The sequence below is a fragment of the Pelophylax lessonae genome, assembly GCF_965119305.1.
Source record: "Pelophylax lessonae genome assembly, chromosome: 6".
Lineage (NCBI taxonomy): Eukaryota > Metazoa > Chordata > Amphibia > Anura > Ranidae > Pelophylax > Pelophylax lessonae.
In genome coordinates this window covers 298,077,255-298,103,703 of record NC_138773.1, presented here as the reverse complement: position 1 = coordinate 298,103,703, position 26,449 = coordinate 298,077,255, and the positions used below count along the sequence as shown (strand labels likewise).

Sequence of the window (26,449 nt, the reverse complement as noted above, 5' to 3'; positions counted from 1 at the left end):
TGAGAACGGACTGCCTGTCCGTTCTCATCCGATCCGATGGACGAATGGAAAATAGGGTTTCCATCTGTCCGGATATCAGGGACAGGATTGGAAGCGGATAGCAGCGGGTGTCAGCGGCGATGTCTCCGCTGGCATCTGCTGCCCCATAGGGATGCACGGAGCATCCAATCAGATCCACCTGAAAAACTGACAGGCGGATCTGATCGGATCGTTCTTGTGAAAGGACTCTAAGGCTTCGGCCAAATCGGTTAGCGTGTTACTGCTGTATCCTGCCATGTAGCCAACAAAGAACTGATGCAATGAATGCTCCTGAGTAGCCAGCTTCATTAGAGGATATTTGCTACATTCCAAAGGCACTTAGGCCTAAGCACCTGTTCCCATTCTTCCAGGTAATTTGCTGTAGAAAAGGTTTTCTCATGTTCATGTTGGATTAAGATTATGATTTGTGACTGATTTCTGTTTGGAATGTATTCAAATACCCTTTTCTCTCAGTGAAATTCTGCTTGCTCTCACACTCCAGTGTTCTGTGCTGGCATAACTAACAGCCACACCCCTCAACACAATTTTCCTCATACAGACCTGTACTGCAGAGGAAGAGGGGGAGGTATGCCTAATAATGTTTGTTACTTGGTGCTGATAACTGAGTGGACTGGGTCGGGATCTACTCCTGGTGCCTATTTGGATACCCTGCACATCTACTGTAACAGGAAAGTCGAGGACAGACTATGAAAGATCTGGGACCTTAAAGAGGGACGAAGCTTGTTTTTTAAAAAATTAACCAGCTATAAACACTATAGCTGCCATCTTTTAGAAAACAAACACTCGCCAGTCTACCACTGTCCTAACCTGCATCGGATTTTCGCTGGTCTTTGGATCCCGGCCCAACCTCCATCTTGGCTGCGGGAGCCAGCTGTCACTTCCTGCTGACAGCACACTTCCCATTGTGCTCACAGCACAGCTTCCCATTGCACATGTGCGAGAATGCACTGCGCTTCATGTGACATGTCCCAAGAGGTTGCAGAGGGGAAGGGGGTGGGCCAAACTTTTGCCAACAATGTTACAGTAGGGGGGGGGGAGCAACATTTTCACTTTTAGGTAAATTTCCACTTTAATGTGGCTTTAACCAAGTCAAAAGCGATCTTCCTCTTCTGGGGTCCCCCCCTGGCACTCCTGGCCCCCTCCTCTTGCCCATAGAGCAAGCAGCTTGCTATGGGGGCTCCAGAGCAGGCTTGCTTCTGAGCCACTACTCTGCGTATCCATTCACACATAGAGCCGCGGCTCAGTCCTGCCCCCTCTCTCTCCTCATTGGCTCACAGACTGTGATTGACAGCAGCAGAAGCTAATGGCTCCTGCTGCTGTCTCGGCCTATGAGGGAAAGTACCCAGAGAGTTAAGGCTCTTGTGCACATCACTGGATTGCAATGGGGCTCAGGTAAGTGTTAGGGGGGCTGCTGCACACAGAAGGTTTTTATCTTCATGTATAGAATGCATTAAAATAGTAAACCTTGAGCCTTTACAACCACTTTAAGCAGTGTCTGCATGCCTTCAGTGAGTGGATATTTCCTCATTGGGTAACCTGATAACAACTAACGAAAGGTTCTTGCTGGTTACCACTCTATTAAAAAAAAAAAAAAATTGTGGGGGGCGGGGGCTGGGAATATAGCACAAAACACGTTAGTTATGTGTAACAGTGTGCATCCAATTACCTGAAGATGGCTGCTTCTGGTAAAAAAATGATTTGCTGTAATGTCTCCTTCCACAGAATACTGGCCTGAGTGGATGTGAGAGTTAACAGCAGCCACAGCTACTAAGAAAAGTTGCACCGCCTGCCTGACCCTTTCAGCCCTCTCCGCCATTCATACTGCTTCTATTACTTCTCTCACACAATGCATTACATTATGTGAATCGGAAGAGGAGATCCTGCCATTCAACTGTCTCTCTTACAACTAGATTACAAGGATTCATTGTACAAGAGTAGTAATATAAGCAATATAAATATAAAATTGCAGTGCTGGAAAAATTTAAATGAGACTAAAGTCTCAGCTGGGCAATAGTCTCACCCTAGTTGTACAAGAAGTTCATAAAACTCCAAAAGTAGTTCAGGTATCTCACGACCATTCCAGTGTAACATGTAGATAAAAATAAAAGGTCCAATATAGCGTAATACTGTTATTAACAGGTTAGAGAAGAGGGGGCGGGTGTTCGAGAAGAGGGGGCGGGTCACACCAGTGATAGAAGTTTTAAATAGACACCAAGTGCTTTCTTCCTTCTTCCCCACATGCAATTCAAACTCACCAGAGCAATAATCCAAATAAGCAAATCTGGTAGTTTGCATCTCCCGCCATCACACCTTCATCTCCCACAGTCAGGACCTCCAAAAGTAAACTCTCATACACATCAAATGAGAGAAACACCGGTGGTTAGAATTAAAAGTAGAATCCCATTTATTGTCTCCAGTAAAAAAACATAAAACATGGTCACTCACCCGTGTCACCCCCTGTATGCACCACAGCGGCTCAACTAGGATTTTATAGGATTTTCTCATTTAAATATTTCCAGTGCTGCAATTTTATATTTATTTTCCATTTAGGAAGGTGTTGATTCTATGTATTGCTAGCTGCTCCTGTATGAGTGTGCACGGATTCTGTACTATTATATATCTAATATCAGCAATATGAATGGCAGAGAATACAGAAGGTAGCGGGTGAGTGGCACAACTTTTCACACCAGCAGGGGCGGCTGTTAACTCTCACAGTGCTGGAAAACAGCCACTTAGGGGTGTATTTGGTAACCCCTGGTTACCACTCCAAATTTTGTTTTGCTTTCAATTAAAGGGTGATTAGGACAAATAGAGAGGATATAGAGTGTTCTAATCCCATTCCACAAGAAAGCATCCTAAACTAAAATCTCCATCAGTAAAACCCCTTTAAATTTTTAAATAGGCCAGTAAACCCCACCCCCTACCGAGTTATTAGGAGTAGTCCAGCAATTTTGGCAAACATGGGGTTGATTTAATAAAGGCAAATATACTATGCACTGCACTTGCTCCATAGCTTAGTAAATGAAGTAAAGCGTCACTTTGCAAAGAATACGCCATCACATGCAAGAAAAATAAAAAAACAACATATTTGTTGTACATAACTGGATGATAGAAATCAGCAGAGCTTCCCCACAGATCTAGAGCAAATGCACTTGCAGTGCACAGTTTATTTGCCTTTACTAAATCAACCTTCCCGAGAAGATCCAACTCTTGGCGAGGGCTGTAAAATCTGTTCGATTTTTTGCCCCCGATGTCTTCCCTGTGCTCCACGCACCTGCTGTTTACATTTTCTCAGAGTATAGCAAGAGGATTTAATGATAAAACAGAAGATTATCAGGAGGGTGTAGAAGATTTCACTATGTTGGCATTCCTACCGATCACATGATGCTATTTCTCTATGTCATCCTGCTGCCTCCCTAAAACAGGCTGACATGCAAAGGAGTGCGGCCAAGAAACATTGCCTCTGGGGTTTGCTTTCTAATTAGCCTTCTCCATACATAAGTTCTCAGTTTTAACACCGTCCAGATTTCTAGGCACTATTGTGCCACAGAATAAGAAATTTAACGATGTGTCCTTTGGATAAAGCCTGTTGACTAATCAAAGAAAAAAAATTGTATTTTTAATGTGAGTGGCTCTTTAAATCACTAATTATTACCAATTAACACTTTTATCTACACGCCTTGCAGTGGATGAGAAAAACACACAGTTCAGGAACCGGACACACTAAAAGATACGGTCTCTGTATTCACCCTTTGATCCGACTAAATTATATGGCATCTTATTTCACACCTAATTAAAATTCTCAGGCGTGACAGATATATATATATATATATACACACATACACACACACACACATATATATATATTTATATATATATATATATATATATATATATACACACACACACACACTATATATATATATATATATATATATATATATATATATATAGTTGTGGGTACTGACTTTGGTTACTATGGGATACTGACAGTTGATGGTGTTTGTGCTGCTGATCTGTGGGTATTAAAATCAGTATTTAATGAGGCTGCCTGTGCAGCATAATTAACTGCACACCTGAGGAAGAGCCTGGAGGCTTGAAACTGTTGTGCATGTCAGAAGATGTTTGCTTCCAATAAAGAAAGTAACTATTGAGAAAGAAGCTTTTGGAAGTGCAGTGACTCGTTGGTATGACATAGCAGTGGCAGATTGGAGCCTGCCAGCACCCAATACACAGGACAGGGGTAGAGCTATCAATTATCCTCCATTAACAGTCACTGTAGTTACATCTTTTTTTAATGGAGCAGCTGGGCAGAAAGTATGGCGGGCAAAGACAGGCTCTCTTGATGAGAGCCTGTGACAGCCCACTAGTTGTATTATCCCCCATGGCACCAGAAGATTACTGCAGCCGGGGTGGGGCAGAAAGGAAGAAGATTTTCACTAGCAGCAGAGGACACAGCACAAGGGACACATCCTACTGACTATAAGGCGGACACATCCTACTGACTAGAAGGCAGGCCATACATGGTGAACATTTCTTTCCTGCAACCACCCTAGAGCAGTGGTCCTCAACCCTGGCCTACAGGGCCCACTAACAGGCCAGATTTTAGGTATTACCTTGGGGAGACGCAGACTAGAGTACTGCAATCACTGAGCAGCAAATGATATCACCTGGGATGTATTCCAGTTATCTTGCAAATATGGCCTGTTAGTGGGCCCTGTAGGCCAGGGTTGAGGACCACTGCCCTAGAGGATAAAATAGTGGTAGTTCCATTTTATTTCACACAATATTACTGCAAAGGTCTAGGAAGCAAAAAAATGTAAAGTAAATAGTAGTAAATAGATTCCCAACATGCCAAACCTTAAACATGTCAGCACCCTATATTTTTCTCAGGCAACGCTTTAAAAGCCCCCTATAAGTTATCAGTTTAGTGTTACAAAGAAGGTCTGGTGCTAGAATTAATGCTCTCATTCCGGCGTGCGCGGCAATATGTAACGTGTATTACAATCAATGTTTTCAGGCATAGGCGCCCTGCTGCGCATGTTTATGTTTGTACGTTCGTATATGTTGGGGTGGGGGGTGAGCTTGGGTGTAACTTTTTCTTTTATTAACTTTTTTTCCCCTTCACATAGGGGACAAAAAGTCCCCTATGTGATGATTTATTTTTTTTTGGCGACAGGTTCCGTTTAATAAAACATCCAGGGTCTAAAAAACCCCCGATGTCTTCCCTGTGCTCCAGTGAATGTAATGTAATGCACATCACACTACATTACATTCTTTCCTGGTCTTGCTGGCCAGGGAAACTGTCAACGGTGACCCGGAAAGGATGTCACATGTCAGTAGCATGCAAAAATCTGAAATATTGCTGCACTCCTTTGTACCTTTATTGAAGCATTAATGACGATTGGAGTGAAGATACCAATAAGTGCAGCAATATTAAAAATATTTGCATTCTACTAAATCCCAGAAAGCTGTGCAGCACCCTGGGTTCCAGTTCACAACATGTGAGAGTCGGTCACTCGCCTAGAGCGGTATTACTTTGGCTTTACTGACCTGGATGTCAGACATCCCTTTCAGGTCAACAACTAGAATGGGAGGAGAATAGTTACAGAATATGGACATGACAAATCCCTGTTTTTTGTTCCACTATTGAGGGTCCCTCCCCCATTTTTTTTATTATATTTAGAAGGGGAGGAGAGTGGACCCCCCCCCCCCCCTCTACCCAGCGGCACCTGCTGCGCGCTTCCTGCAGATGGTCAAGGGAGCCCAGGATACATAGCATATTATATATATATATATATATATATATATATATATATATATATATATATATATATATATATATATATATATATATATATATACATACACATATATATATATATATATATATATATATATATATATATATTTATTTATATTATTTTTATTTTTTTTCAATTTCTCGTTTTCTGACACCAGCACCCAGCTGTGATTAACATGTTAGATATTCACAGGTAAAAATAGCCCTATTACGCAGCTTGCAGATTTCAGGAGCAGAGGGAAAATGTTTCTAATGCCATAACATACCCAATATATTCAGGAGGCTGAACTGTTAACAAGGTAAACAACAGATATGATTAATTCACACTCAACCAACACTGCAGCAACTGCTAATTAACACTTGCATTAGCTGCTAAGATGAATTCGTTAAATTAGGGTCATGTTGAGTATATACAACAGGTGTAAAAAAAAAAAGCATAAAAAAAAAGGTTCAAATAAAAAACCTACGGATAAAACAGCATTCAGGACATCATTGCTTAATGGGGATTCGTCAGCTCCCCGATGTTTGCGGATCTTCTTCCTGGCACTGCTGACCATGCCGGTGACAGAGAGTTTGTGTATGGGGACTGGCGCTGGTTCGGTGAGCTTCGATAGAGCCTGGCTGATATCAGCCGTGTCTGTAAAAAAGTAAAAAAAAAAATGTAAAAAAAAAAGGCACAAAAAAGGACATTGTATGCGAGAGCTGACTGCATAGAAGTATTAATTTAGAGAGATCTGCGAGGTGCTGCTTAGCAACTGGCTCTTTCTGCCTCACTGCAAATCTGTACAATGTGCTAATAAAATAAAAATTCCTTTTTTTCGCCCCAGCTCTCAAAATTAGACAGAACTGCACCAGAGATCATGGGGAAAAGGCAGAAATCATACTCATTAAGTGCACTTGAATTTTCTGAACTTTGACTCGGAATCTTGACTTCACCCTTTATGAGAAGAGCTAAGCTCTGCAAGATCTTATGTTCTCCCTGAAATTTTTAAAATCAACCACAAGAACGCAGTTGTGTGGTCAAAGCATCACATAAAAAGTTTATGTCCTCTAAGTGCCGGTTCACACTTATGCGATGCGGGAAGGCTGCGAATTCGCAGCCTGTTCCCACATCGCAAACGCACCCCTGGAAGTTCACACTGCCATATGCGATATGCTGGGGGTGTCAATGAAATGTTAACGACACCCCCAGTTTGATCGCATATCGCAGTGCGATCTTTACAGTTCGCACAGGATCGGATCGCACAAGTGTGAACCACTGTGCGATCCGATCCTAATGCGGCTAAAAAAAAGGGTCATGTGCGACTTTGCTGTGGGTGCAGTGCGAATTTAGCCATACAAATTGTATGGCTGAATTCGCACCGCACAGCCGATCGCATGTAATGAAGGAGCAGTGCGCTCCGATATTACATGCGATCGCCGCAGCCGCACTAGTGTGAACCGGCACTAAGTGCCATTATACGTACAATCCCATCAACAAAACCAAACCAACTCCTAGTTATCTAAAGCCACCTTAAAAAGCATCACCTCCAAGTACCAGAACAAGTTGCTTGGAATTTCTAACAGCAGGGTAGGTGGATAGGGTTAGTTCACCGTTACCAAAAAAATGCCTTTGCAGATAAGGGGTAAGACCCCTTTCACACGGGCTTTTTGATCAAACCCTATTTTCCATCCATCTGAAGGATCGGATGAAATGGGCTAGCGGTCCGTTTTCATCCGATCTCCCATAGAGGAGAGCGGGGATCTGACAGCTCCATCTCAGCACAGTAAGCAGAGACGGAGCTGTCTTCCGCCTGCTTAGTTGGGATAGGTGGATCGATCCCTGCTGAGCAAAATGGAGTCCGCCGGGCGGAAAGCCCGTGTGAAAGGACCTTAGGAGAGCACAACCCTCAAAACTTGTTATTTGCACCCCACTCAATGGACATTCGTTCGGTGGCACTATGTTTATTTATGCCTGTATCATTCACCGTTTGTGAGTATATTGGATTTCTTTTCTAATTTATTAAAAGTGTTATACAGTGCATGCACTAGGCTGGTGTGCCACTTTCTTTTGCTTGTGTTAAAGGATAAGCTCACCTTTCGTAGCATGATACACCCATGTTCAGGGTGTAACATGTTATGAATGCACAAGCCCCTAAGCCCCCCCCCCCCGATCCCCGCTGTGACAGCAGACTGGGAATCTTCCCCCTCAAGTCTGCTGCCACAATTCAACAAAGACGCAGCTGTGTCATTCATTCACAGCCCTCTGTGAATGGAAAACTACAATGTCCGGCAGCCTTTGCGGCTGTCGGCTTGTAATTTTCAATGAACTACTATAGCGCTGTGAGGTAGAAGCAAGCCAATACACTGACAGATCTGCAGGAGACCTGCATGGCATCAGAGACCTGCTGATCGCTGGTGCAATGGTTTACAGGTTCCTGCAACAAAAAATATTAAATGCACATTTTTTTTTTTCCCGGCAAAAAAAGAATTGCATTTATTATTATTTTTTTTTTTTTTTTTTAAAAGTGAAATTATCCTTTAAAGTAGTTGTAAAGGCTGAAGGCTTTTTACCTTCATGCATTCTATGCATGAAGGTAAAAAAAAAAAAAAAAAAAAAAAACATTCTGTGCGCTGATAACCCCCAGCCCCCCTATAACTCACCCCTCACAAGCCCCCTCTCGAACCAGCAATGTGCACAGGAGCCTCGGCTGTCCCAGGCCTCTCTCTCCTCATTGGTTGACACAGCTGCGGGAGCCATTGGCTAACACCTCTGTCAATTACAGTCAATGAGCCAATACGAAAAGAGCAGGGGCAGGGCTGAATACATTGGTCGAATCATGGTTCAGCAGGAACCGTCGAGATTTGAACCCTCTCTGGCTGGCTTAGCCCTGTAAAGCGTCCCCAACATCTGCCCATTCAAGGTAAAGTGACAGTGCCTTCTTACAAGCCCAACCCTTCAGAAAGCTACACTAACTAATCCACACCCCCATAGGGACTACCCATTTCATCTAAACCCTCACTCAACTGCATTACCAGAGTAGGGGTTCCAGGTATAGGGGAGCATGTGATCTCCTCCAAAGGACATTGCTACAACCAGGTAAGCTCTATCACCATCCAACACCAGATCTCCTGCAGCTGAGATGTGGACAAGGGAGAATGGATGGGTAGGTATACCTTGCTGTGTTGGTGGGCACTGTCCCTCTGCTCTAAATTTGCAGGTCACAAAATCTCTTTAAAGAGGTGAGGCTTAGTTTGTGGAGGTCCTGAAAATGCTAATTGCCTGGCTTTGAAAACGTCAAGGCCCAGACTTGGAAGAAATGTAAAGATCCTGGAAATCTGATTTCATTCCGATATCCTTTGATGCATGTTGGCTGTGAGTCAGTGAACTGAAACCAAAGAAAGGTCGGCCATACATGGGTCAAATTCCAAAATAATTTTCTTTCAAAAATCATAACTAAGAATTTTCGTTTCGCATTTGGCACCATTAATGGATCACAGCAACGGCCGATTTTTGCACAGCCCTAGAATTTGAGTAATCGGGCAAGTTTTTTGAAAAACATATTTCTAATCAATGATGGGAGAATCGTGTGAGAAATATCATTGAAAAAGAAATGCGCATGATCTGTGACCTGGAAAGAAAAGATGATTCACAGCCAGAAAAATTATTTTTTTGTAGCAACATGAGGTGAAATTGAAGGCTTGGTTGATCAAATTTTTAAATCAATGGTAGCATCATTTAATAACAAAATGCACTGATTTTCGAAAGTAAATTTGTTCAGAATTTAGTCCATGTATGGCCTGCAAAAGTCAAGCAATAAGCATTTTCAGAAATACAGTGCATACGGAAAGAACACCAATTTTTCCACATTTTGTTATATTACAGCCTCATTCCGAAATGGATTAAAGAGGTTGTAAACCCATACAACATTTTTTTTTTTGCGCAACCTGTAAGAGAAAACGGAATTTTTGTAAAATCTTACCTGTAAAATTCCTTTCTCTGAGTCCTCCGACAGTCGCCGCCTCTTCATATTCGTCACATATGGGGTATTAGACTTTGCTCCGAAGGAGTAGCTAGGCAACAGAATATGTTAACAATAAAGCTTTAACATATCCCACCCTCAAGGGGTGGTCCCCTCAGTCAATACCCTCCTACTTCCTGCAACCATATCTCAGTTTTAGTGGAATAGCAGTAGAGTATACATTCAAACCCCAAAAGAGGGGCGGGGGCGGCGACTGTCGGAGGACTCAGAGAAAGGAATTTTACAGGTAAGATTTTACAAAAATTCCGTTTTCTCTTACGTCCTCCGACAGTCGCCGCCTCTTCATATTCGTCACATATGGGGACGTCCCAAAGCAGTGCAAACATGAGGGGTGGGAAACGCATCCGCGCCGAAAGGCAACGCAGTCTCCACATCAAAGAAAGGAACCTTACCAAAGGAAGGAAACCAGCTGGGCAACAGCAAAAATAAGTGCTCAACAGGAGCAACAACCCAGGAAAAGACAAAAAAACCAGGGAATACAAAAAACTATCCCAACAGTCAGGAGTCCCCAACAAGGGACCCTATGGAACAGCCGCACTAAGAACCTTGCGGCCAAAGGAAGCATCCGCCGATGCCTGAACATCTACTTTGTAGAATTTTGTGAAAGTGTGCACGGTCGACCAAGTCGCCGCCTTACACACCTGGGCTACAGAAGCCCCATGACGGCAGGCCCAAGACGTACTCAGTGATCTAGTAGAGTGCGCCTTCACAGGCACAGGGGGAACCTTCCCCTGCAAGGCATAGGCCTGTTCAATGGTCTGCCTGATCCATTTGGCGATGGTAGAGGCCGAAGCCGCCATGCCCTTCCGAGGACCCTCTGGAAGAACAAACAAGGAGTCCGTCCTACGAAAAGACTCAGTCGATTTAAGGTAAACCCTTATCGCCCGAACAACATCCAGAGAGTGCAATCTCACCTCCTTTGGATGTTTAGGCTTCGTGCACAACGAAGGCAAAACAATATCCTCGTTAAGATGGAATTCCGAAACTCGTTTCGGCAGAAAAGAAGGATTAGGTCGCAAGACCACCTTATCCAAATGAACAACCAGGTACGGAGACTTGCAGGACAAAGCCGCCAGTTCCGACACTCTGCGAGCCGAAGTGATCGCCACCAAAAAGGCGACCTTTTTGGACAACATAGACAACGAGATCTCCCTGATCTGTTCAAAAGGATCACGTTGTAACACAGATAGAACGAGATTCAAGTCCCAAGGGGGCAAAGGATCCCTCCTAGGAGGAACCAGATGCCGCACACCCTGAATAAAAGTGCCAACCAAGGAGTTGGAAGCCACGGGACGTTGAAACAGAACGGCCAGCGCAGACACCTGACCCTTTATCGTAGCCAGCGCCAAACGCTGATCGACACTCGTCTGAAGGAAAGACAGCACACGGGAAACCGAGTACGTGCGGGGTGAAAACCCCCTGGACTCACACCAGGCAAAATAGGCCTTCCAAGTACGGTAATAAACCTTTCCCGAGGAAGACTTCCTCGCGTTGATCAAAGTATGAACGACCTCTGGAGAGAGACCCTTCTCCTTCAGGACCTCGGTCTCAACAGCCAGGCCGTCAAAGCCAGCGACTTTAAAGCAGGATGGTAAATCGGTCCTTGAGACAGTAGATCGTCTCGAAGAGGCAGACGCCAAGGGGCGTCGACCGCCAGATTCACGAGGTCTGCGTACCAGGACCGGCGAGGCCAGTCCGGTGCCACAAGAATCACCGTGCTGCGTTCCGAGTGTAACCTGCGAAGGAACCTGGACAGCAACTGAATCGGTGGAAACTCATACATCAGCCTGTACTGATGCCACGGGGCCACCAACGCGTCCGACGCGTCTGCCCGAGGGTCGCGCGTCCTTGCCACGAACCTCTTCACCTTGTAGTTGAGGCGAGACGCGAACAGGTCCACATCTGGAAGACCCCACTTCGCGCACAACATCTGGAAGACAGCCGGATGGAGAGACCATTCCCCCTGATCCAGGGTCTGGCGACTCAGATAGTCCGCCTGCCAGTTCTCCACTCCCGGAATGTGAACCGCCGTTATCGCCGGGACATGAGTCTCGGCCCAAGACAGAATGTCGGCCACTTCTCGAGCCGCTCGGGCACTCCTGGTACCCCTTGGTGGTTGATGTAGGCCACCGCCGTGGCATTGTCCGTCTGCACCCGAACCGGGCAGCCCTGCAGCCGGTCCGTCCAGCGATGAAGACAGAGCCTTATCGCACGCAATTCCAGAATGTTGATCGGGAGGGAAGACTCCCCCTCCGACCAGGTCCCCTGGGCGGACAGAACGCCCAGAACACCACCCCAGCCCGACAGGCTGGCATCCGTGGTGATTATCGTCCACGAGATCGGACGAAACGACTTGCCCCCGGACACCAACGGGGACTGGAGCCACCACAGAAGGTTTTCCCTGGTGCGATGACTCAACGAGATCTGAAGATCCAGAGATTGAGGTCGCCCGTCCCACTTGGACAGGATCTCCGCTTGGAGACCCCGCGTGTGAAACTGCGCGAAAGGAATTGCCTCGAAGGCCGAGACCATCAATCCCAGACATCTCATACACGTCCGCAGAGACGAGTGTGGAACGTCCCTGAGGGACCTGACTTCCTCCTGAAGAGTCCTGAGTTTGTCTTCCGGCAGGAAGACCTTCGCCTGCACCGAGTCCAGTATCATTCCCAGATAGGGGAGACGAACCGACGGACTCAGTGTTGACTTTGGAACATTTATCGTCCAACCGAACTCCTGCAGAGTTTGCATTGTGACAGACAGGTCCTTCTCCAGACCCTGACTGGTCGCAGACCGAATCAGAATGTCGTCCAGATACCCCAGGACAGAAATGCCCTGGGCCCTCAATAATGCCAGAACCGGTGCAAGCACCTTGGTGAAGACCCGCGGAGCCGAGGCGAGCCCAAAGGGCAACGCCACGAACTGGTAGTGATCCTCTGCAATGGCAAATCGAAGGTATCTCTGATGACCCTCGAATATGGGGATGTGAAGGTACGCATCCTTCAAATCGATGGAGGCCATGAATTCCCCCGGAACCAGGGCAGCCACCACCGAGCGCAGGGATTCCATGCGGAACTTGCGAACCCGCACAGAGCGGTTCAGAGCTTTCAAGTCCAGAATCGGACGAACCTTGCCCTCCTTCCTGGGCACGGTGAACAGATTGGAATAAAACCCCCGAAATCTGTCCCGATGAGGCACCGGAACCACCACTCCCTGAGCCCTCAGGTCCCGCACTGCCAGGTGCAGATCCCGCAGGCGCTCTGGAGACAGTTGTAGATTTGAGGGAAAAAATCTGCTCTCCGGCCGAGAGAGAAACTCGATCTTGTAACCAGATCGAACGATTTCCAGAACCCATCTGTCCCGCACACGGGCCAACCAGGGCTGAAGAAAACCGAGCAAGCGTCCCCCCACCCCAAAACTGGGTGAGGGCGCCCCTTCAGGCCGAACTGTTATGGGCCGCAGGTCCGGATTGGCCGGACTTCTGTTTCCCAGACCAGGGCTTCTTCTGAGAGCCTTGGCCTTTGAACGGTTTGCCCTTGTAGTGCGGCCGAAAGGCACGAAAGGACCCCTGAGGGGGCCGAAAATTTGCATGCTTCTTCCCAGAAGCCCCCTTAGCCTTGGGGAAATGGGGCAAGAGAGTGCTCTTACCCCCGGTGATCCCCTTAATCAACACATCCAGGGACTCCCCAAAAAGGCGAGACCCATCATAAGGCAGATTGGCTAAGGTCTTACGTGAAGATTGGTCCACCGACCAACATTTCAACCAAACCAGGCGGCGAGACAACACCGCCACGCTGTGTACACGTGCAGCCAACGTAATCAGGTCCAGGTCCGCATCACACAGATACATGACACCCTGGTGGATCTGATCCACCATATCCAGGGTCGCCGCCGAGGCCGAATCGGCCACTAGGACGCGCCTAAGCATCTGCGTCCAACTTGCGATCGCCTGGGCCGCCATGAGAGAAGCAAACAGAGCCTTAAGCATAGAACCCGTAACAGAATAAGTATGACGGGCAAGAGACTCCAGTCTCCTATCCGTGGCATCACAGAAAACAGGGGAACCCTCTGCAGGAATCGCAGTGGCTTTGTTCAAAACCGCAATTGCATGATCCACTGGTGGAGGCACACACCACCGTTCATCAGTGGCAGGCGAGAAAGGATAACGCAGCTTGAATTTACTTGGAACCGCAAAAGGCTTGCGCAGATCGCGCCATTGATCCTTAACAGTGCGCTGAAAATCAGCATTGCAGGGAAAAACCTGCGGCGTCCTGCGTTTTCTCTGCGTCCCATAAGCCGCCAAGGCAGCGGGGGGACACACTTCGTCCTGCAAACGTAGCGTCTGCTTAATGGAAGCAATCAACTCATCCATGATTGCAAGCTCTTCAGGCGAGCCAGGGGGAGAATTATCAACCCCCTCAACTTCAGCCTCTATCTCAGACCCCACTAGATCAAGAGAGGAGCGGGACCCCGATAGGGGGGTCCCTGCCAGAACAGCCCCTTCACCTTCACCCTCAGAATCGGAGGACAGAGCAACTCTGGGCCGTTTAGTAGATTGAGCAGCCACCAGCATTTGCACCTGGGCAGCAAGGCCAGCCACAATAGTGGCTAAATCCCCCCCTGGGGGGGAAACAGCGGTCCCCTGGCTTTCCACCAATACTGTGGGAAACTTGCCCTCCTGAGAATCCATTGCCCCTGTAATGCCAGACAACCAAGGGTTAACTGCCCCCTTTTAGCAAGCGCGGCAAGCGCAGCCCACCGCACCACACTCAGGCACAATGAGACCCCCACAGGGAATATACAGACTGAATACAGGCAATGGATTGCAAGAATAGAAGGATAAAACCTGAGGAGACCCCGCTGCTGCTGCCGCCTCGATCGGTGTTCCAGGAAAGAGGAAGTGATGCTGCCAGGGCGCTCTATGCAAGCCTATGGAGGCTACAAGAAAATGGCCGCCGAGCATGTAAACCATGCGGCCGGAGCGGGCGCCGGTAAAATGGCGTCGTTTGGCGCCGAAAACGCCGCTCCACAGTGCATAAAAACACACACATTTTCATCCCAATATATGGATACATGTTAGATCGCCGCAGCGATCGCTGTATATGCCCAAACATGCCATAAAAAACATGCCCCACAGCACACAGCTTCCCACACTGCCCAGCCTGACACACACAGTGTCATACAGCTCCCCCCCCCCCCCCCTTGCAGCCCACAGCATGCAGCCGAGAGATAGGGAGACAAGCAGTGTGATTAAAGGCAGGTTACACAGTCCCAGACTGAGACCCCCCCCAGACAGACAGGTCCCCACATAAATACACTTACCTCACATGGCGTGGGGAACCCGCACAGGCGAACAAGCCGCTGCACATGAGGCAGGGAGAGTCGCAATTCAAGACGCACACAATGGCGGTTAAGAAACCGCACAGCGTCCGGTGAGGTAGCCACCTCACCAATCATCCCTGCACCGAACAGGGATGGGTCGTTCACTGTGCCAGGAGCGTTACCTGGCTGAACGCTCGATGGCAGACTGGGAAGCCACTGACCCACGACCTGCGATCAGGGGGATCAGCCCGAGACCCAGTCCACATGATCCTCTTCGTCCGAAGAACTAACTAATGCTGACAAAAATAACAGCTAAGTAAAGGTAGAGAAAAAACTCAAACAAAATATTAAAAAGAAGAAAGAGTCTGGGACAAAAAGTCCCAGCACAGAGAGAGCCAGCCACTCCTGACAAGCTAGACATTAAAACTGAGATATGGTTGCAGGAAGTAGGAGGGTATTGACTGAGGGGACCACCCCTTGAGGGTGGGATATGTTAAAGCTTTATTGTTAACATATTCTGTTGCCTAGCTACTCCTTCGGAGCAAAGTCTAATACCCCATATGTGACGAATATGAAGAGGCGGCGACTGTCGGAGGACGTAAGAGAAACACATAATGAGCTAGTTTGCATCGCATACTAGCTCATTATGCAATACTTACCTTAGAACGAGCCCCCGCCGTCCCGCCCACTTACCTGTATGACGGGCGACATGTCCAGTCGCCCGTCTTCCGGGATCGTGACATCCGGCCATCTGATTGGCCGGAGCCACGGTGACGTCACTCGCGCGGGAGCCGACAGTCACGGCACGGAGCTCTGAAGAAACGGCACCAGCGGCCGTTCCTTCAGAGCGCATGCGCCAGTGACGTCACTGGCTGCATGTAAGGTAAATATCTCCTAAACGGTACATGTTTAGGAGATATTTACAGTACCTATAGGTAAGCCTTATCATAGACTTACCTATAGGTAAAAGTGTCAGAGGAGGGTTTACTTCCTCTTTAAATTCATTATTTTCCTCAAAATTCTACAAACAATACTCCATAATGACAACGTGAAAGAAGTTTGAAATCTTTGCAAATTTATAAAAAAAAATAAAAATCACATATACATAAGTATTGTTGTTGAAGCACCTTTGGCACAAATTACAGCCTGAAGTCTTTATGAGTACGATGCTATAAGCTTGGCACACCTAATTTTAAGCAGTTTCTCCCATTCTTCTTTGCAGGACCTCTCAAGCTCCATCAGGTTGGATGGGGTGCGTTGGTGCACAGCCATTTTCAGATCTCTCCAGAGATGTTCAATCGGGTTCAAGTCTGGGCTCTGGCTGGGCCACTCAAGGAGATTCACAGAGTTGTCCCATAGCCACTCCTTTGTTAGTTTGACTGTGTGCTCTCAGTACGGGACCCAGAAGACCGTGGAAATCACTGTAGTATCGATGGCTACTACAGGGATTCTCTGCTTCGACAGGTGTGATATATTAGCACACTTATGTTGGTCCAAGCTAGACCATTGTAACAATGCAAAACAAAAAATCCATACTTGGAATTCATTTTTAAGCTCCAAAATAGGTTGAACTAAAACACCCTGTTTAACTCCTATACAGTAAACCCCCCTCCATTGCGGGGGTTACATTCCGGACCCAGCTGCGAAAAGTGAAAATCCGTGAAATAGAAAAACCCTATTAAAATGCATTGTAGGCATGTTATTTTTACTGTCACTGTACGTGTAAAAGCATTTTAAGGTCTTTAAACACACTTTTAAAACAATAGAAACTCATTTAAACACATAAAAGATACTGAGAGACATAACAAGAGCTATGGAAAACACAAAAATATTTCATTTTTAATGATTTATATAGTAAAATAACATTACAAAAAAAACCGCAATATACCGGGACTGCAAAAACTGAACCGCGATGGAGCGGGGGTTTACTGTATAAGGAAAGAGAGCTCACTGGCCTTGTCAAGTATGTAGGCCATTTATTAAAAACTAAACATACTATTCACAAACAAATGCACAATGTCAAGCGTATAAGCAATGTCACTGCTCGCTGATCTGTACTGGACAGCATATACTCCCACATAATAATTCCTATCACAGAGAATATGTGATCAAGATGCATTTCTGGGGTCACGCTCCATTCTTCAAAACCTCAACTTTGCATGCAAAAGAAAACATATGCATAAATATGGGAGAGGAGAAGCTGGCCAATAAACACTTACCTGGAGGGGATTACTAAGATTGCAACGCTTGCTGTATTGCGCTGTTAGCCCTAACCATGAAGATGGTGGGCAATATTGTGGGGTGAGTTGCTTGGCTGAAGGGGAGTGGAATCAAAGAGGTGGTGGAATCTTTGGTGACCCTTTACTCAGCACGGAACCTATTATCACCTAATAATTGATTATTTTAAGATTCATCATTCATTATTTGGAGTATCATCAAATTTTTTTGAATCATCATTTGGAGCACAATAGACTGGATGTGGACTGCTTATGTTTATTTATGTGCACTAATAACAGATTAAGTGCCGGTTCACATTTGTGCGATGCGGGAACGCTGCGAATATACAGCGTGGTTCCCGCATTGCATCCGCACCCCTGGCAGTTCACACTGCCATATGCCATACGCTGGGGGTGTCAATTGAAAGTTAACGACACCCCCAGATCGGATCGCATATCACTGAAAGTTCGCACAGAATCGGATCGCACTAGTGTGAACCACCATGCGATCCGATTCTGCTGCGGACCAAAAAAAAGGGTCCTGTGTGTCTTTTAGTGAGATTGCGGTGCGAATTCAGCCATACAAACTGTATGGCTGAATTTGCACCGCACAGAGATCGCATGTAATTTTAGGAGCAGTGCGCTGCGATTTACATGCGATCTCTGTGATCGCACAAATGTGAACCGGCACTTAATCATGTGTTATAATCACTTTGAATGAACATATTTAGATTGATTTATTTATTTTATGCGCGCGGGTAGTGCTTGTTTTGCGCAGCTAGTGGGATTTGATTTACACTTTGATATTATTTTTATAGCTATAAGCTGCAGCACATTTGAGTGGAGTATTATTATAGATTTAAAGCGGAGTTCCAGCCATTTACTCACCTGTCCAACGGTCCAGCGATGCGGCCGCTGGAAGCCTCGATCCTCTCCCTCGGCGCCGGCATCACTGCTGTGGGCACCCGGCTGTTACAGTTTGCGGCTTCACAGCCGGGTACCCACTGCGCATGCGCGAGTCGCGCTGCGCGCCGTGATTGGCCGGCAATCTTCTGGGACCTCTGACGTGTCCCAGAAGATTGCAGGGAGGGAGGGGGAGAGGAGAACTTCCGCTCAGGGCGCCGCGGCGCTCCGAGCGGAAGTGGGAGCGGGTACCTGTCAAAACTAGGTACCCGCTCCCCCCCCCCAAAAAATGACATGCCAAATGTGGCATGTCGGGGGGTCAGGACTCCCTAAAGCAGAAGTTCCACTTTTGGGTGGAACTCCGCTTTAACCACCTTTTTCACACATATTGGAGTTGAGTTTATTCACAATTATGTGGTTGAGAGAGCGAGAGCTTTTCTTTATTAACCTTCAATAACTACCTTTTCCATTCTCTTCAAAAGCAGATTTCCCAAGGAGTTCATCAGTGGACTCTTTACGCCGGCAAAGTTTGAAAAACTCTGTAACAAAATCACCTGAAAAAGTAAAAGAAACGTCAAGAAATGTTGATGTTATCCAACCCTAAAATCATTACAGGGCAGTTGGACAAATGAATGTGATAGATTGTCAGATCAATTTTTTTTTCTTTTCTTAACCACTTGCCGACCAGCCCCCGTACTTATACAGCTCATACATGTACGTCGTTTTGCGGGACAGCTAGTTGGGGCACGCGCATGCGTCGATTGGCTACAAGGGTAGCCCACTGTTTTGTCAGTAATGAACAAAGGGATCCTGTGTTCCTCCTATTTAGGAACACAGGTCCATGTTCATTCAGCAAGCTCATCCCCCCAACAGTTAGAAAGCACCCCCTAGGGACACATTTAACCCTTTGATCGCCCCTGGTGTTAACTCCTTTCCTGCCAGGGTCATTAGTACAGTAACAGTGCATATCTTTAGCACCGATTACTAAACTAATGTCACTGGTACCCCCAAAAGTGTCAAAAATGTCAGTTAGTTGTCCGATCTGTCCGCTGCAATGTCGAAGTCCCACTAAAAATCGCTTATCGCCAACATTGCTAGTGCTAGTGATAAATAAATAAAGATAACAAATCTTTTCCCTTTTATGTAGAGTGATAACTTTTGCACAAACAATATACACTTATTGGGATTTTTTTTTTAACAAAAACATGTAGCAGACATACGTGTAAAAAAAATATAAAAAATTTTAATCATGAATAATCAAAAAATTATTACAAAAAGCGGGGCTTAGGACGCCAAAGGAATACACCCCGCAAGACCACACACATGCTCGCGGCTAGTATCTCTGCAGCCGGAGTGGTGCCTTACTCATTCGTGCAGCATCCTAGTGTCGGGTAGACACTATTTTATGTGAGTTGAACTATTGTTTTTGATTTTTAATAAATATCTAATACGGAATTACGCTATTTTTGGATTTGTGTCTCCTTCCTTCCCATTTAAATACTTGGCATCCCACCATCCTGAGATATATCAGAAGACATTGGAGGAACATGTGATACATATATTGATAAAACGTGATTGCTGGTTGTGACCAGCCCATCATTTGGTTGAGTCTTTTTAGGGAGAGTCCCATCCCTCCAATCAGCTGTCAGACTTCTCTCCACTGAGCTCTGCAGAGTGCAACTTCAGCTCTCTGCCCCCTGCTTTCTGACTGCTCAGACAAGCTTTATAAAAATTCTGGACTTTGAATGGATGTAGAGAAGAGAATACTGCAGATAAACAGGTACAACTTATGTAGGAGGATTTTTTTAAATCTTGGTGTATCACCTGAGACCAGTCACTTCACTGGGTATATGTAAGGAATTACAACCACTTTAACCACTTGCCGCCCGCCCACCGTCAAACGGCTCTCATTCTGGCAGGACGTTGTATGACGGCGCCCCAGAACGACCGCTCTTGCGTGCCCGTTGGGGCGCAGCGCGGCGACCGTGGCCGCGCTGTGTTCCTGGGACAAGGCGCGACCCCGATCTTGGTAAAGAGCCAATGATGTGGCTCTTTACCCATGTGATTGGCTGTGTCCAATCACAGCCGGTCACATGTATATGAGGAAGTGCCGTTTATCGGCGCTCCTCGCCTCACACTGTCAGAGTATGTGGCGAGGAGAGCCGATCAGCGGCTCCTCCTCAAAGGGGAGTCTAGGAGTGGTAATCAGGGCACTGATCATCAGTGCCCTGATTACAGTAAAGAAAAAAGAGTGCCCATAAGTCACCGCAACCAAACCTGCTGAATGCAGCAAAAGGGACAATTCCAAAAAATGGCTAGAGACAGAAGGCCCTACTATAAGAGAGTGGTGCTGCAAAAATGAATATATATATATATATATATATATATATATATATATATACACACACACAACATGGACTATCTGAGCAGTAGAGACGAGGAACAAGTAGTCAATTTTTCTAATAATGAAGAAAATGGGCAGATTTCAAAAAGACCAATGACTATATATAAATAGAGGGATAACCAGGGACTGGAGGGCTAAAGGGATAACCAGGGACTGGGGACAGTAGGGTATGGTAAACGTAAATAGAGATATAGGAGAAGGAATGCAACATAGGAAATGAGTGGTACAAAGAAAGGGGGGAGGGGGGGTACAGGCGTATTGGAATATAGGGGGTATTATGTTGTTACATTGTTACATAGTTTGTGAGGTTGAAAAAAGACATCTGTCCATCCAGTTCAACCTATGATGTGTGTTTGTTGTTAACCATACATTGTATACCCCTCTATGTTGTGGTCTTTAAGGGTCCCATCTAATAGTTTTTTGAAACTATCGATGCTCCCTGCTGATACCACTGCTTGTGGAAGAATTATGTGAAATATTTTTATAATCATTTGTATACATTGAATTGAAAATTTATAAAAATTATAAAAAAAAAAAAAAATAATAATTACAAACCCGCAGTGAAAAAAAAAAGGACACCCGATTTGTAACTGGTTGCTAGCTAGAGACAACCTTTTACTCTAGGTTTTCCCTCCAATGTCATCCTGCAAAGACCACAGCAGGTCATAATGTTTAGCTGATGGCTACTTACCCAGCATGCATTGAGGGTTATCTGCCTTTCTGACTCGGACCGACCATTGCGGAGCTTGAAGAGGATCTAAGTCCCTATTCAAGAAAGCAAACATAAAACGGATTTAGTGCAACGCAAAATAAGTGTTTGGGAAGGTAACAATGGACAACAGTAGAGAAACAAAAGACTAAAGATGGCCATACATGGATTGGAATCCAGTCAGTTCAGCAGGAACCAGCGGGATTTCAATCCACGTATGAGCCGGGAGGTTGTATCAAAGTTAATCTACCAATCGGCTTCTGTACACTCGGTCTGTAGCCAACAGAGCTGATCCGTGTATTCTGAGAATAAGGTTTCTGTTTTCGAATGACCAACATTCAGAAAAACGTATAAACATACTATAAAAAAGGTTTCAACAAAATAATTTAATTTATAGTTCACTATAGGATGAATTTTCCTTGTTTACTGCTAGGAAATCTCAGCTGAGCTTTCTCTGTATATAATTGGGGCACAAGGGCAGTAAGCCTCCCATGAACAGAACATATTGGGGTTGATTTACTAAAACTGTACAGTGCAAAATCTGGTACAGCTGTGCATGTTAGCCAATCAGCTTCCAACTTCAGCTTGTTTAAAAATTCATTGGGACAAAAAAAACCTTCTGTGTGCGGCAGCCCACCCCAGCACACCCTAATACTTACCTGAGCCCCCTCCCTATCCAGTGATGTCCACAAGGGCCTCAGCCGTCCGGGACTCTCTTTCCTGATTGGCTGAGACACAGCAGTGGCGCCTTTGGCTCCCGCTGCTGTCAATCTAACACAGTTAGCCAATCAGGAGAGAGAAAGGGGGCATGGCCGAACGTCAGCTCCTTTTATGAATGGACACACGGAGCTGCAGCTCAGCTCAGGTGCCCCCATAGTAAGCTGCTTGCTGTGGGGGCACTCAATAGGAGAGAGGGGCCAAGAGACTCGAGAAGAGGATCAGGGCTGCTCTGTGCAAAACCATTACACAGAGAAGGCAAGATTAATATGTTTGTTATTTTAATTTAAAAAACAAGAATTTAAAATCGTTTTAGATAAGCTTTGACAAAAAAAAAAAAAACTGTAAGCCGATTGGTTTCTATGCAGATTTTGCACTCCCCAGTTTTAGGAAAACAACCCCACTGGGTCTTGATTCATTTGTAGTGAGGCTGAAAGTAAGTTCTTTGTATCAAGCCCCCTAATACTGGCTCAACAGAGCTTAAGGAATCTATACAGTAAAAGTTTGTCCTCCACGCCTTATTTTACTGCAAAAGAGTCAGCAATACAGAGGATCATGGACGGCATTAGTATACTTAATATGAAAATAGTTGTACTCACGAATACACATCATTATCCACTATAATGCCTTCTGTCAGACAGGGCCATGTGGTAGCTAAGTGAAGTTCACTAGGAGAAAAACAGTATACATGTTAAATATATAACAGGGTCAAGTGACAGAGCATCCCAGTTAAGTGGGGTACACACTATAAGAAAATTGGGCGAACGAAAGAAAATTCATATAAAAATTCTCGCATGACTAAGGGCCCTTTCACACGGGCGTTCTGTATGTCCGCAAATCATCCTATTTTTTTTTTTAGAATGAATGTCTATGGCATTGCATATGTCAGCGGATGACCATCCGCTGACATCCGATTTTCTTCCTTTCAGTTCTGTTCCGTTTTTTGGAGCGAAACAGAACCCTATTTTTCCTCCATTAAAAAAAATGGAAAGGAAGCAAAAACGGATGCCAGCGGTGTCATCCGCTGACATCCGCAATGGCCATAGACATACATTATGTCCGTATATCATCCGCAAACGGATTGGATGATATGCGGACATACGGAGCGGATGACACAAGTGTCATCCGCTCCGTGAAAAAAAAAAAAAAAAAGGATCGGAGCGGAGCCAAAAAACTGAACGGCCGTGTGAAAGAGCCCAAAGGCTATTTTTTTGTTGTTTATTGTTTGATTATGCAGTCTTTTTTCATTTTTCTCATATGAAAAACGGTACACATTGACCGAAAATTGTTCGTTCTGTTCCCATAGGAGAAAAATTCTGGAGCTTGTCCCTTTTGAAATTTTTCATTCAGAAGGTAAAAATCGGCTATAGAAAGTTGTGTACACACTATAGGAAAATCCTACGCCCGATTTCCTTAACCACTTACCGCATAGTAACGTACCGATACTTCGGCACACTTTGCGGGTTTATACCGGGATGATGCCTCTAGTTAGAGGCATCATCCCGGTACCGTGGATTGAAGCCGACGGTCGGCTTTCCGTCGGTAACGACTGATGCGGCTCGGGAGCCGCTCGATCGTTACCCGGGGGGGCGGGAGGGGACGCCCCCCCCCCCTCCCGCCGCCTTCCGTGGCTTTACCCCGGGCTCCCGTCCCACCGGGAGCCCCGAGCACCCAGCCGGCACGTCCACCGGCTGGATGGAGTCCAGATGAATGCCGGAAACGGCATCGATCGGGGCTCCGATGACGTAACCCGGAGGCGGCGTCCATGACGTCACTTCCGGGTTACTGTGCTGCAAAAGGCGGCAAATTTAAAAAACGGCATTTTTGCATACAGGGAAGTGTAGTGGAGGGGTCTTTTAGACCCTCGATCCCTCCATAAAGTGTACCTGTCACACATATTGCTGTCACAAGGGATGTTTACATTGCTTGTGACAGCAATAAAAGTGATCAGATTTTTTTTTTAAAAAAACCTGTAATAAAGTTTAAAAAAAATAAAAAATAAATAGGAAAAAAAAAAATAAAAATTTCGCCACCCCCGTCACCGTTAGCTCACGGACAAAAAAAACGTATAAGCAAGTCGAGCCGCGAATGAAATCGCTGTTCAAACCCCACATGTGAGGTATCGCCGCGATCGCCAGAGCGTGCGCAATAATTTTAAAAAAAAGAGCTACACCCTACCTCTAAACTGGTAACCGTTAAATAAATTTAAAGCGTTGCAGATTGAGATCTCTATTGACCGTAGTTTGTCGCCATCCCACGGGGGGGGCGCAATTTTAAACCGTAACATGTTGGGTATCCATTTACTCGGCGTGACATCATCTTTCACAATATACAAAAAAATGGGCTAACTTTAATGTTTAGTATTTTTTAAATGCAGTGAAATGTGATTTTTCAATTTTTTTCCAAAAAAATGGCGTTTTAAAGACCGCTGCGCAAATACCGCTTGACAAAAAGTTTTGCAATGACCGACATTTTATTCTCCAGAATCTTTGCTAAAAAAATATATATAATGTTTGGGGGTTCTAAGTAGTTTTCTAGGAAAAAATACTGATTTTAACTTGTAAACAAAAAGTGTCCGAAATAGGGCTGGGGCTTAAGTGGTTAAACAGGCGGTCCCCGGGTTGCAAACAAGATAGGGACTGTAGGTTTGTTCTCAAGTTGAATTTGTTTGGAAGTCAGAACAGGTACATTTTTAAGGTGTAGCCCCAGCCAAAAGAATAGTTTTTAAAGTTTTTGGGATAGCATAGGGAAGGGTTACCACCCCTGTACCATTTGTTTTGCTGTCTGTGCCCCTGTTCAGAAGATTTCACCTCACTTTCTGTCCCTATGACAACTGGATTTTGAAAATTTGGGGTTGTTGTGAAAACAAGGATTAGTGATAAAGCTTCAGTGGAGACACCTTTTTTCCACGAGAACTCTTACAGGAGTGAATTTCCCTTCCTAGGGGGAGATTTCTCCTCACTTCCTGTTGTCTCTCTCCGTTTGTAAGTCGGAGTCATTTGTAAGTTGGATGTTTGTAACCCGGGGACCGCCTGTAGTGTGTATGAGCCTTTAGAGCAGTGGTTCTTAACCTGGGTTCGATCGAACCCCAGGGGTTCGGTGGGTCAGTCTCGAGGGTTCGGCACACCCTCCGCTAGTACCACTTCGCTGTCAGGGACTATTTCTCCAGTTTCGGGCGTGTCCTTCCGCTCCCGCTCCGCGCCGCCATCATGGAAATACATAACATCCAGTGGCGTAGCGTGGGGGGTGCAGGGGGGGCCAGCCGCACCGGGCGCAACATCTGGGTGGGGCGCATCCGCTCCGCAGTGTCATGTCACTCACTCTGTCATGATAGGCTGGCTGCCGCCGCCCGCTGAGTCTGCTCGCACTTGCAGCTCTCTCTGCCCCTGGCTCACTCTCACTGCTGGCTGTGCAGTTCGGCTCCCGGCCGAATCCGATCCAGCTGGAGCCGGTGTCACCCACTGTGGAGTGGTGGGGGGGGTGGGGGACAGGCCAGGCGTGCGGTGCGGAGAGGGACTGTCTGGGGGAGGGACTAACCCGTGCAGCAGCCGCCCAGCGCAGCGCGGGAGAGAACCACCAGGCCAGGCAGCCGCAGCAGCAGAAGAAGCCGGCAGGTGAGAGGCCAGAGAGCCAGTGGTGACAGTGGTGCTGCAGCCTGCAGGAGGAAAACCTAGCCTGTGATCGGGAGTCAGGACACAGGTGAAAAAAAGGGTAGGACTGGAGTAGTACTGGCTGTACTAGTCTAGTGACTGACTGACTGTGTGAGAACACTGAGAAGACTATGTAAAGGGGATCTATTTTATGGGGAACCTGGCCTGCTGTAAGGGGGAGATCTAAATGGGGGACGGGACCTCACCTCACCCTGGCCTGCTGTAAGGGGGGATCTATATGGGGGACATGATCCCCCATATAGATCCCCCCTTACAGTAGGCCAGGGTGAGGTCCCCCATATAGATCCCCCCCTACAGCAGGCCAGGGTGAGGTTAGGTCACTCTGGGGTCCCCCATATAGATCCCCCTTACAGCAGGCCAGGGTGAGGTTAGGTCACTCTGGGGTCCCCCATATAGATCCCCCCTACAGCAGGCCAGGGTGAGGTTAGGTTACTCTGGGGTCCCCCATATAGATCCCCCCTTACAGCAGGCCAGGGTGAGGTTAGGTCACTCTGGGGTCCCCCATATAGACCCCCCCCTACAGCAGGCCAGGTCCGGACCTCACCTCACTCTGTCCTGCTGCAAGGGGGGAGATCTATATGGGGGACAGGACCTCACCTCACCCTGGCCTGCTGTAAGGGGGGATCTATATGGGGGACCTCACCTT

General features: G+C 46.4%; 1 protein-coding gene across 2 annotated transcripts in view; it reads right to left on the bottom strand.

Moving 5' to 3' along the window:
- Positions 1-26,449, bottom strand: part of RAB3GAP1 (RAB3 GTPase activating protein catalytic subunit 1) — a gene marked incomplete at its 3' end in the record, with an annotated part of 256,526 nt that overhangs the window by 137,723 nt on the left and 92,354 nt on the right. For both annotated transcript variants that reach the window (XM_082261360.1, XM_082261361.1), the window contains exons 10-13: positions 22,732-22,800; positions 21,398-21,471; positions 18,764-18,856; positions 6,310-6,479 (exon numbers count right to left, since the gene is read on the bottom strand). In XM_082261360.1, the coding sequence (XP_082117486.1) occupies positions 6,310-6,479; positions 18,764-18,856; positions 21,398-21,471; positions 22,732-22,800 (406 nt within the window). The remainder of the gene's footprint in view (positions 1-6,309; positions 6,480-18,763; positions 18,857-21,397; positions 21,472-22,731; positions 22,801-26,449) is intronic.